At 29.7% G+C, this 13,726-nt stretch overlaps 1 protein-coding gene across 1 annotated transcript; it reads left to right on the forward strand.

The window, feature by feature from the left end:
* The first annotated feature begins 340 nt into the window (after positions 1 to 340).
* On the forward strand, positions 341 to 8,059 carry LOC113377905. The gene is made up of 6 exons (XM_026618361.1): positions 341 to 452; positions 1,082 to 1,255; positions 2,718 to 2,855; positions 2,976 to 3,207; positions 5,357 to 5,589; positions 7,667 to 8,059. Exons 1-6 carry the CDS (start codon positions 341 to 343, stop codon positions 8,050 to 8,052), a joined length of 1,275 nt encoding a protein of 424 aa, XP_026474146.1. The 3' UTR covers positions 8,053 to 8,059.
* Positions 8,060 to 13,726: the final 5,667 nt, after the last annotated feature.

Genomic DNA, 13,726 nt, shown 5'->3' on the forward strand with positions numbered 1-13,726 from the left:
TTAGTCCCGATTGCTGTGCAGAAACAATAAACAAGTCTTGATTTATATCAAACAAATAGTAGATGTTACTCCACATATGATATATAATATCCTTTTGCACTTAAAAATATAAATCCAACCCAAAATATGTCCCTATTTAAAAATTGTGCACCAGTGCAATATTACAATGCCTTGGAAAATTTCCCATGCCAACATTTTTGATTCGATATTGAGTATAACTCAATTTACCTCAATCAGGACGTCTTTATTTCAATTTTAAATTTTTATTAGACTTTACGACATGTTTAATTTTAGTTTCATTTAATTTTTCAATTCGATTGATTACATCTTTATTCAACTGATGATTTTTTTACAGGAGGCTCGCGGCAAGAGGCCCTTAAAACTATGGGATTGCTGGCGGAATGTTCGTAAAGGACTCGTGGTCGGCAGCTATGAGGAACTCATACTCAGAGGTAATAGAAATAAATAATAAATTATGCACACCACAAAATAAAACTATTTTATAATAGAAATAGTAAGAATAGTCCAGAATCACTTAGACATAACCGTTGTTTAAAATCATTACTTGTTCATACATAGATCTTAATACCATGATATTCACTAATATTTGCCATCGACTATTCAACTTGTCACTGTCCAATTTATGATATTATTCGACCGATTCTGCCGTATAACAGACCAATGTTATGGCAAGGGTATGTTATGAAGAACTTTCCATACAAAATTATTCTGAATATTGTCAAAAGCCAAGCAACCGCTTGATATGAGTTTTTTTTACTGTGCAGTCAGACGTTTTTCTCAAGTCGACAGATAGACAACCTAACGTAAAAACCGCACAAACGTCAAAAAATGATCTTAGATAACAGGGTCTTTCTGACCCAGCTTCATAACATACGAGTGACGTTGCAGTGTAAAGCATCTGAATGCACACCAAATACATGACATTTTAACAGTATTCAGTATGGAAGTTGGAGCGTAACATGGCCTTGCCATAACATTGGTCCGTTGTGCAGTAGAATCGGTCCATAAATTACGATTTTCTTGTTGTTTAATTATTATATTTATTGTCTTTTTCCATTAGGCAAAGATAAGTTAGGAGTCGGAGCAAACGAGCCCGTTCGCCTGGTGTTGGAATGTGACGGCACCCAGATCGAAGATGGAGAATACTTCCGGACTTTAGCCAATAACAGCGTGTTGCTATTGCTGAGACAAGGCGAGAGATGGTTCCCTTCGGGGGCTGATGTCATCAAAGCTGGTCAGTAAAAAAAAAAAAACTAGTGGTGTATCGCATCGTGCCTTAAAGCAAATTGCTGGAACTTCCCGTACCGAAATTAAATATTCGAGACATTTTAAACGTTTTCAAATATATTATTACAAATACTGTGACTTTCATTATTTTTGCTAACTCGTTATATCTGAGCAAATCAAATGTAAATCATAAATCAATTTATCTCCAGAACATTAATAACAATCGTCATTTCATTTCGAATTCAATTTCAAACAAAAAAATAGTTGCCTAATTTACACAAAATTGAAAAAGTGCTGTATAGTAACAGTCTAAACGCATTTGCGAATAATTCTGTGCGACATTATTACTTATACTGTGCTTGGCTTGTCGGCATTTTCACATTTTTCAACAGTTTTCACAAAATTGGAAAAGTGCTCCAAACATAAACAGTTTAAACGCACTTGGGTAAACATTTGTACCAGAGTGGCGCTTAGACTGTGCTTAGCCTGGATAATTTTTTGAATTTTTAATCCAAAATTACAAAAATATTTTATGGAAAATAAAAAGAAATGTAATAATTTTTTATCCTCAAAAGCAATTGTTTTGTCAATACAAGCAGAAAGTTTTTTAGATCATTCAAATCGGACGCTTAGTTCACTCAAAAACTGCAATTTTTTGTACATTTAGCTCTATATCTTCGAAGTGGCGGGACCTGTCTTTGCCAAAAACTAATCACCTCTTCTCCCAATCAATACAAATTGAATGTTTTTAGATCATTCAAATCCGATAATCCGTTCTCCCAAAAAACTCGATTTCTATTTTCTGCACTCGTTGCACTTCATCTCCGTAACTGCTGGACCTGCCTTTGCCAAAAACTAATCAGCACATCTCCCAATCAATAGGGATCGAATGTTTTTTAAACCATTCAAATCGGTTGATCCGTGCGCCCAAAAACGTGGACGATAAAATGCGGACATACAAAACACACACACACACATCCATTTGTTCTGAGGTATGCCAAAATGTTCAGAAACCTTCAAAACGTCGAGAAATGCAAAAATTTTCATTTTCGATTTTCGACGCTTTACTATAACTACCCTACAGGAAGTTAAAAAAAAAACATTTTTGCACACTGTAAAAAAAAATGGCACACGCGTGCCAATGTGTTTCTATAATATATCCTTTACTCGTAATGTATTTTTTTTATTGTTTCCACAGCAATCAGAACTCTTTATTACTGTTCTATAAGCTGTTTTTGTGTATGACTAAGGTATTGATATGACAAGCAACCCATCGGTTCATCATTCTCCTTCCTATGTGTGGGGTTTTTATATATTAGCACTTACGTCTAATATTGTGCATATGATTGTATGCAACTATGTCCACGAAGGACGATTTCCACTTGGAATTATATTGTGATCTATAACCCAAAGTGGAAATTTGACAATGGTAATGATTATGCATTCCAAATATTTTTTTATTCCTTTAGCGATCTCTGCGATTCCTAAGATCGTGTGCGAGACAATCCACGCCTTGGAGTTGCAGGATGAGACTCCGTCCTGGAAGATCATGGACAACAAGGGTCGCGTCACCGTGGTTTTGCACTGGGATCAGAGGCATGGACAGAGTCTGGCTGGTACCAGCTCGTCGCACCAGCAATCGGGATCATCAGCAGGTAGTAATAAACGACATATTTCATTACGATACTTTTTGGCATTCTTTGAGAGTTTTTGTGTCCTTTATTCAGGTCAAACCCTTGCCCAGTCGGGTCCGATCTCGGCAAGTAGTAAGTTCTCTCCGAGTAAAAAGCCACCTTCGGCGCCTCGATATCCAGTCAGTCCTCAGATAACGGTGATCAACCACGATGATGCCCTTCAAGCGAGAATGCTGTCGGGGGGCTCCAGGCGCCTCTCGGGCTCTCGGGCGAGCAGTTTTGATGGGGCGGCGGTGCACGTACACACACCAGAATGTATTCAGAGGTAAGTAGTAAAAAACAGAGCAAATTGAATTTGATAATATAATTTTGAAATTTTAACAATATTGTCCAGCAATCATTGGTCAGAACAGAAATTTTCTATTCTGTTGTAAAAGTCAGTTTGAACGTTTTTATATAGCAAATAATTCAGGACGTTATTAACTTCGCGAAAGAGAAGTTTGTTTTCATAAAAAAATTCGATTCGCCAGTTTTATGTTTTCTCGACGTTTCAAGCCAATGAGACCAAATTTAGACTAGTCGGTATTGGTATTTTGCCTCGAGGCAAGTTACATGAACTTCCCGAAATGTGTCAATAATCGACCTAATCAATAAAAAATAAATTACTTTATGAGTGATTAAAAGTATTCCGAGTGGATTTATTACACATAATTGAAAATGAACGAATACTTTAACTCGGAGTATCTTTTAGAAGTAAATTTTCAAAAATCAATAATTTTTATAATTGAACCAGTTTCCGTAGGACTTTAATGGTTTAGTATGTTCATTAAGATCAAGTATTATATAGTTATACCAAGTAAATTGTCTAATTTTAATTTCAACAAACGTCAAAAAAACTACTCCATTTCCAAAATACAAAAAAACGGCTCGGCCGATCGTCGCACGAAACGCTAGTCCTCATCGAGATATACATCGAATGGCTTTTAAATTTTTGAAATTTATCTAGCCGTTTTTGAGAAAACGTCGATTTACGGCAAAAAGTCTATTCGCAGACACACACACATATACACATAATCTTTCCAAATCTGGTGTCATTCGATTCAGAATGGCTTGAAACATCGAGAAAACATAAAATCAGCTAATCGAATTTTTTGATGAAAACAAACTTCTCCTTCGAAAAGATTTTTTACCTTAAATCGACATTTTTTCTCAAAAACTTCTGGACCGATTTCAAAAATTTAAAAGCCATTTGATGTATCTCAATGAGGACTATCGTTTGTCAGTTTTCGTGACGATCGGCCAAGCCGTTTCTATGTAAATAGAAAAGTGAAAAAATTTGCATCTACGTTTAAGCAAAATATATTGGTTGAGAATTGATATGATTAGTTTTTGGATAGCGATCCTTCTCACGCCGTCAATTAATATATAACTGTAACAAATGTAGCTGAATGTACTTTGTATAGCTTGCTATGAATAATAAATAAAAAAAAAAAAAAAAAAAAAAAATTAGTTTTTGGTAAAAATTCGCTGGCAAAATTTCTTGTAATAAACTGTAGAAAAAAAAATCGTCAATTTTTACGTTTTTTTTTACTACCATGGTCTTATACTAAAATATTGCGCCCCTACGATAAGTCGTTCAATTTTCAAAATTCGTCAAAGTTTGCAAAATTTAGTATCGTTTTTTTTTGGCATTTGTCAAAATTAGAACTTTCATCGACGTTTGCTTGACAACGCCTGAATTGATTTCAAAAATTTAAAAATCACTCAATGTGTCTGAATTGTGCGACGATCGGCCGAGTCGTATCTTTGTGATTTGCTTAAAAGTGTAAAACCAGTCCACGTTTTAGCTCACAATCCTGAATCGATTTTAAAAAATCAAAAACTGTTCGAAAGATATTGATTATGAATGATACTAATTAATTTTAGGTAAAAATCTACCGAGCCGTTTTCTTGTAATTAACTGTTAAAAAAAAATCAAGCCAATTTTTATGGAACTTATTTTGGCTAAATATTTCATGGTGTTATAGAACTTACTGAAATATTACGGCTTTACGACAAGTAGGTTGATTTTAAAAATTCATCAAAGTTTGAGAAAATGAGTAGTTTTTTTGACGTTTGTTAAAATTAAAATTAGACGATTTACTTGGTATAACGATAGAGTAGTTGATCCTAATGAACATACTAAACCAATAAAGTCCTACAGAAACTGGTATAACTATAAAAATTATTGATTTGTGAAAATTTGCTTTTAGAAAATACTCCTAGTTAAAACGTTCGTTCGTTTTCAATAATGTGTAATGAATCCACTCGGAATGCTTTTAATCACTCATAAATTAATTTATGCTTCATTAATTAAGTCGACTATTTATACATATGGGAAAGTTCATGAAACTTGCCTCAAATCAAAATACCACTTTCAACTGGTTTCGTTGGATCTTTATCCAATGTATTTGTATTTCTTTTACATTTCCCAGACCTTCCCGAACAAGTCCGACGCCCGAGGGTGCAAATGGCCCCATCGAATGCGATTTCCATTGCTGCGCCCTTCACGAAGAAGGCAGGAAGATCGCGGTGCACAAATCGGTGGCCACTTCCCCAATACAAGATGCCCAGCAGCAGACGTCTCCGCAGCCGCCGAGCTCCCTCTCGGACGGAACGAAAAGGGCGGGCCTGGCGAAGGGACATGTTCGATTTTTGGATATTGAAGGTAAGACTAATTTAAACTAGTGGTGCATGGCATCGTGCCTTAAGGTAAATTGCTGGAACTTCCCGTACCCTGACTAAACATTCGAATTCGAAAAATGAAAATAATTTCAAATAGATTATTTATTATAAATACATACTGTATATTTATAGGTGCTTCTTAAATTGGGCGACGAGCGTATTCTACGAGCAACTTATGTGTATGTTCACAAGAAATTTGTTCTTTTTTTTTCAATATCAATTTTGATAATTTTGAATTTTTTTCAAAATTTAGAAAATTTTTGAAAGTTCGAATATTTTTGGAACTTTTTTAAAAAAAAACGTGCCTTTAAATTTTTTGGGTATTTTTTTGAGAATTTCGATATATTTCAAAATTTTGCAAGAAATCCATATTTTTTAAATTTTTACATTTTTTTGAATTTTTCAAAATTAAGATTTTTTTTGAAAACTGAATTTTTTTTTTGAAAATTTTCGAGATTACGAAATTTTTGCTAAATGCATTTTTTGCACACAAGCAAAAGGTTTTTTGAATTAATCTAATCAGTTGAACCGTGTTCCCAAAATCGTCAACAAAAATTTGTATCCGCACACACACATGCGCGCACACATCCGTTTTATCTATGCCAAAATGTTCAGAAACGTCTGAAATGTAAAGATATATAAAAATTTTTAGTTTCATTGGTTCATCATAGTTTGCTTATACGGTTCAAACAAATTTCAAAATTTTTAGAAAAAAAATTTCAACATTTTCAAAAATATACAAAGTTTTATACTTCAAATATAAATTTTAAACTTACAATTCTGTTTAAAAATGTATATATTTCAAATGCGTTATTCTAATCGTAAGAAATATATCTTCATATGGATTCATTCGGCATCTCTTGTTAATGTAAACATTTTTAAGTGGTTTGAGTGATAAGATCATCAGTGTATATTATAAGAACAAACGCATATAAAGTAATTATAATTATCTTTTTGAAAATATTTAAAACATTTGTTATTAATCATCATACCCGGAAAACGTTGTTTTACCTTTTAAGGTATTTCTAAACAATTTCTAGAGAATTCAAAAATTGGCATTTTAAATATTTCAAAAGAAAAGCTTTTAACTATAGTGCAGTAAACGGAGCGTTTTAGGTCTGAATTTTTTTACAGTGCTCCGAATTTCATGAAATTTTGGAATTAGGTTCATCTTACTCTCAAATTCAAAAGTGAAAACAATTCGGGTTGCGCCATTACCATACGGGGGATGACACCCCTTCTCAATTCTGTAATTTATTTTTTTTCAAAATAACGTCAGAAATCAATAGAAGAACTAATAAGAAAAAATGTCTTTTATAGTTTTTCAAAAAACTAATACTTTTCAAGTTACTGGCCACTAAAGATTCATATATTTTTGGCGTTTTTCTTCGTTTATTTGCAAATATCTCCTAAAATATACATTTTAACGAGTATCATGTAATGAGCAAAATAATGTCAATAAAAATCTTAATAAATCGGTATTACATAAAGTGTTCTAGGAAAAATATTAAGCAAGATTTGAAAGAGCAAATTCGTTTTTTATTTCGTTCAAGATTTAACTGTTGTATTTAAAGCCATCTAGTGGCGAGGTTTTACATTTTATGCATTTTGGTAACATTGGGTTTCATAGTGCTCAACATAAGCTTTAAAATGAGTGCTGTTACAATTTTTTTGCGAGTAAAATGAGTGAGCTATCATGCAAATAAGAAGCATATACGAAGTTTTTTTCTTTTGAATCATATGGTTTAATGAGCGCCATTTCCACCAGAATTAAAGTAATTCACATTCCATCTAGAATTCACTTCATTATAGACATCTTGTTGGATTCTAACAGATTCACTACTTTAGTACAAACTATTTACAGAAAACTCACGATTTTATAAAAACTTTTTTTCTTTCTGAAACTTGTGGTGCCAAATAACATAATATGCCAAAGCTAAAAATGATTTTTAGTATTTATTTATACAATTGGGTGCCAAAACAAAAATAATCAATCCAAAAATGTTAAGGTGAAGGTAAAAAAAAATTAACCCTGACATTTTTCCCTTCAGGTTCCAGAGCTCCGACGGATCGAGACAGTTCAGAAAGCGAAACAGAAAACACGGTCATGGAAGACGAGGCGGTCACCTCCGAAAAATTCCTTCTACTAATCGATCAGCTCAGCGTCGACCAAAAGCGTCATTTGAGTATCAAAGACATCGGCATCATTTTGGAGAGACTTAGCTCTAAAATTTTGGACGTTGAACGTCTTGACAGGGAAAGCGAAAGCGACGATTGTTACAATTGGACGATAAAGGCTACGATACGAGGCGATGTCCTTCGAGAATTAGGGGTGATTTATAATGGAAATTATTATGCGATATCGGAGCACCCTGGATATAAGGAAGAAAGCGAAGAAAACGCTGAAGACGTCGAAGAGGAAGAGGAGGAAGAAGACAGGTTGTAAATTTTTTAATGGCTAAAAAGCATAGGATTTATCTAAATGCCAAACAGAAGGATTTCTGGATCCATTATCCATTACAGAAATTGAAGTCTATTACAAGGTGCCAAAAATTGGAACAATCTTTATGTTGGAGGCTATGATGTTTCCAAAAGATGGAAAAATTAATACAGTTCGAAAGGCGCCTAAAATAGATAGTATTTGGCAATCCATAGAACTACTAGAAACAATTGAAAATATAATAATTTAGTAAAATAGAAGCTGCAACGACAAAAATTCTAGTTAAACGCACACTAATGCTAAGAGAAAATTCTGTTTATTGTTAGGTGCACAAAATACATGATGTGCCCAACGCAGCTTCGAAATAAAAATAAATATAAAATAATAACTATAAAATAAAAATACGTCAAAAAAGTATTTTGGCGTTATCGAATTTGGCAAACCTAGACAGGTATATATAGGGTCCGCCAAATAACTTTTTTTTTGAAAATTCTATAAAAAACTACTGATTTTTTTTAATTTGAAATAATAGTTTTGGTTTATAAGAGAAATGCAAATGGCAGCCTAACTTTTAAATGCTTGCCAAAAAATCAAAATGGCAGCCTAACTTTTAAATGCTTGCCAAAAAATCAAAATGGATGCCAAAAAAACAAGATGGATGCTAAAGATTCAAAATGGCTGCAAAAGTTAGATGGCGGACCCTTTATAGAAAACTAACAAAAACCGGTTTTAAATTAATATCAACCAAGGATATGTTGAATTTTGCCTGTACCAGATTTAAATAAAAATATAGAAATATGATTCAGAAGTGGGATAAAAATATTTACAATATCGTGCGAAAATAATATTTGCCAAATTTGCCAAAAATTTTAAAAAAACTCATGGTGCCAAATAAAATATTCCAAAGATTTATACGTGTATATATATATATATATATATATATATATACGTATATATATATATATATATATATATATATAAACCAACAAAAACTGGTTTTAAATTAATATCAACCATGGATATGTTGAATTCTGCCTGTACCAGTAAGTTAAATAATTTAATGATTCAGAAGTGGGATAAAAATATTCACAATATCGTGCCAAAATAATATTTGCCAAATTTGCCAAAATTTAAAAAAAAAACTCATGGTGCCAAATAAGATATGCCAAAGATTTTCATCATTTGGGTGGCAAAACTGAAATAATCAATCCAAAAATGTGTTTTCATAAAATACATGATGTGCCCAAAGCTGCGTCGGAATATAAATAAATATAAAATAAAAATACGTCAAAAAAGTATTTCGACGTTATCGAAATTGGCAAAACTGGACATGTGTGTATATAAAAAACCAACACAAACTGGTTTTAAATTAATATCAACCATGGATATGTTGAATTCTGCCTGTACCAAAAAGTTAAGATTTAAATAAAAATATGATTCAGAAGTGGGATAAAAATATTCACCGTGCCAAAATAATATTTTCCAAATTAAAAAAAAACTCATGGTGCCAAATGATATTAACATGCCAAAGCTAAAAATGATTTTTATCATTTATAATCAATACAAAAATGTGTTTTCCAAACAAACAATTAAATTATCGGTGAAAGTGTTCATTGTGTGAACGATTTACAACAAAAAAAAATTCATCAAATTTTAATAATAATAATAACAATGTTATTCGGTGTTATAGACTTCGTACTTGTGAAAAAAAAACAAATTGTGTGAATGACGTGACGTGAAATTTTTAGTGCATTAAATTTGAACAATATAAATAATATTAAATGACTTAGAGAATAAAATAGCGAATTGTGAACGAAATTATTAAATTATTCGGAATGTTTGTGTGCAGAAAATAAATAGTCACTAGAAAAATTGAATTTACTCCAGTTTGCATTTATGTCAAAAAATTGCAATCAATAAGCTCGATTTGTCTGTAAAAGTATAAAAAGATCGCAAACACGGCCATTTTGCTATTACTTCGATTTTAATTATTTCCGCTCTCCATAGAGGTCGCCACTAACTGTAGCACGTAAATTTACCATTGGGTTCGTTTCTAGATAACATATACATACAAATATAATATAGAAAAGATAAACCTGATTAATTTGATTGAATAAAATGAGAACAAAATATCCGCGTATAAAATATTTTCAAAAATGTTTGTACAAAAATTATAATAAAAATATATATGTTTCATAGTAAGAAAATCAGTACTTTAAATGGAGTGATGTTGGGCACAGGAGACCCTCTGTTGAGTGCGGAAAACACTAAAACAAAGCAAATTTGTTCTGTTACAATTAATTTTTTCTGTAAAAATTTAGACAAATAAAAATTGTTTGATAAAACTGCAGACTGGTTGAGAATTGCATTTAGTAAAAAAACTTACTAAATATTTAAAAAATTAACAAATTATTCTTAAACATCGTCATTTTTTTAAAACAAAAATAAACGAGCATATTTCGAAAAGTATACAATTATCTTTATACTTTTAAAAATATTGTTAATTTTTCTGCCCCAAACATTCATGAAAAAGTTCAACTTATGAAATTCGAAAAATGCTGATCAGAAAAACACTTTCATAATATGAAATTGCGAAAAATGAACCTTAAAAAGGAATTTATGGCCCTTTGATACATTTTTAGGTGGAAAAAAAATCAGCAGAAATTACAAACATTTTCTTAAATATAATTCTTAATTAAAATTATATGAATCAATTTTCTGATTTTTTGATATAAACAAAGTATTTCCTTACAAAATTTGAAAGTGTTCTTCTGTCCTTCATATGTCGAACTCACAGTAAAAATAAAAGATAGCCAAATTTTTCAATGTTCAAAAAATAGATACATACATACTATATGAATATAAACATATAAAATTTAATTTTTACACCAAATTATTCAATTGATTGGAATATCTTTCATCTTCTTATAGATACATGTATATTATTTTCGCGACTAGATTTAAATACATTAGTGAAATTGTATATCAATAAATTGATATTATTAACAAAAAATCGTAAACGTTATAAGATCTTAATAAACTGCCATATGTATATTCTATATTATCCAAATAGTGCCATTTACATAAAAACGCGATAAATCGAAATGTGCATTATTAATATTATTTTTTAATTTAAAAACTTGCGTTATCAGCCATAAAATTATTTTCCTTCATTCAACATCAAATAACAATTTGAAAATCCATTAATATTTTCGTACTGTGTGTATTTCATACAAACAAAATCGATAAACTAAACTGATAAACGGTTTTCAATAGTCGAAAAATTACTAATAATAAGAATAATAACCGATATTAATATAGTCGTAGTGATAACAAACGATTCCTGACACAAAACAGCCAAAAAATCATAATGAAACGATAATTTGTGCAGAATTCGATGGAAATGATTTAAAATAAAAAATAAATAAAATAAATGTCAATGAATTTACAAAATAAAAAGTCTTTATTAATATATCTGTTAATGGTTGCAACTTGGGTTTACACAAATAACCAACATTTTGAAAAACCGGTTTTCAAATAGTATTTTCCACCGAAAAACCGGTACAACCGGTTTCGAGTTTTTATATAAAAAAATTATCATCTCGGATAATTCGAGCAACTAGTGGTGCAAGGCATCATGCCGTAAGGCAAATTTCTGGATCTTCCCGTACCAAAAATTAATATTTATAAAAAAAATACATTTTTTTAAACTTTGAAAAAATTACATTTTTGAGAATTTTGAAATTTTCGAAAATTTGACTTTTTTGAACAATTTGATTTGTTTACTAGATGCGCAATTTATATTTTAAAATTTCGCCTATAGTTTTATTATTTTACAAATATTTTTTTTGAACTCCCTTAACCAATAAAATCTGAAATACAACAACGGTCTAAAAAATTTCTGACATGTAGACCTTTTTAAATAAAATAATAATTTAAAAAATATACGGAAAATCATTCTATGAATTGTAAATTTTCCAGACTATTCTCGTATTTTGATTAATTTTAAAATTAATACATTTTTATTAAGACAAATATTTTTTCTTCTAAACCAATTCCATCGAATTCTACACTCCATCATCCCTTATAAGTAATTATAAGTAATGTAATAAAAACCCAATATTATAAAATAATCGGAAAACTGTTGAAATAAAATTAAAGAAAATATATAAATAATAGAAAATTATAATTTATATCATTATGTTAAAAATGGACTTTCACTTTTGAGCTTTTTTTTTATTAAGTTTTTATTAACACCGTTTTTTTGGTACTGAATATAATGGCTGGCATCAGTATATATATATATATATATATAAATATATAAATACATATATATATATATATATATATATATATATAATAGATAAATCCTGGATTTTTCAATAAATTGATGAATGTTTCATTTCCGTACAATTGATCCAATAAATAACTAAATTATAACAGTTTTTTTGTAAATGCTTAAATACGTTTCGAAAATAGATACGTTTCATCATCAGGTAAAGTGAAGTCAAAACATTCAAATATTTTTTTACAAATAATTTTGTCAAAAAATGAGTCAATCAGTATTGAAGGTAAATAATTTTTTGTTTCTCAATTTATAACATTTTTCCACAAGGTACATAGTTCATTTCAATATAAGTGTTTTATTATTATGTAATCATCATCATGAACATTGTTATTTCATAAGAAAAATGATCCTGATGATGGAACGTATCTAGTTCCGAAATGTCATAATTAAACGTGTACAAAAAAACCACAAATGTTTATTTATTTATTGTATTGATTGTTCGAAAAAGAAACATATATATATATATATATATATATATATATACATATATAAAATAATAAGCAGCCCATTTTTCCGAATAAAAGAGTTAAAAAAAAACATTTTTAAATAATCATACGTTTCGACACTTGATGTGTGTCATCAATCAGACACTAAAATAAGTTGAAAAATTTTTTTTTATTTTATTTTAAATAAAAAAAATGAATTAGGCAACTCTTCTGCTTAGCAGAACTTTTTTTATTTGATTTTTTTTTGTTATGTCTTGATTTTACTTACTAACGTTTTGATAATTATTTTTTAAAAAGCTAAAAAAAGACTAAAGACTCTAGAATTAGATTCAACACAAAGATTTTTTTTTTAATTTAATTTAAGAGGCTTCATGTCATCTAAATATTTTTTATTTGAAATTTTTTCTTTTTGTCTTGATTTTAAGTACTAAAGTTTTGAAAATAATTTTTAAAAAATGATTTTAGTGTCTTGAGTTTTTGTTGCTGAATGATGTCACACATCAAGTGTCGAAACGTATAATTAATAAAAAATGTTTTTCTTGTAACTTTTTCTAATATTGATGAATGGGCTGCAAGTTATTTCAAAATATATATATGATATATATATATATATTAGATAATAGCACGATATATTTTATGTACGATATTTATTAATATAAATATAGTCGAAGTAAATATTAAAATGAACTCAAAAATTAAACATATTATAACTTGTTAATGTGTGAAACATCTGTAAAATAGTTTAAGAAGTCGAAAGCACAAAATATAGAAAAAAAACACTTTTAAATAATTATAATTGATTATTATAATTATAATTATTATTGATTATTAAAATTGAAATTTAAGATTTTTTCGAGTACTTTTTTTTTAATTGTAATAACACTTA

The sequence above is a fragment of the Ctenocephalides felis genome, unplaced genomic scaffold (assembly GCF_003426905.1).
Source record: "Ctenocephalides felis isolate EL2017-DRISC unplaced genomic scaffold, ASM342690v1 CF-g0.4_SCAFFOLD_00845, whole genome shotgun sequence".
Classification (NCBI taxonomy): domain Eukaryota; kingdom Metazoa; phylum Arthropoda; class Insecta; order Siphonaptera; family Pulicidae; genus Ctenocephalides; species Ctenocephalides felis.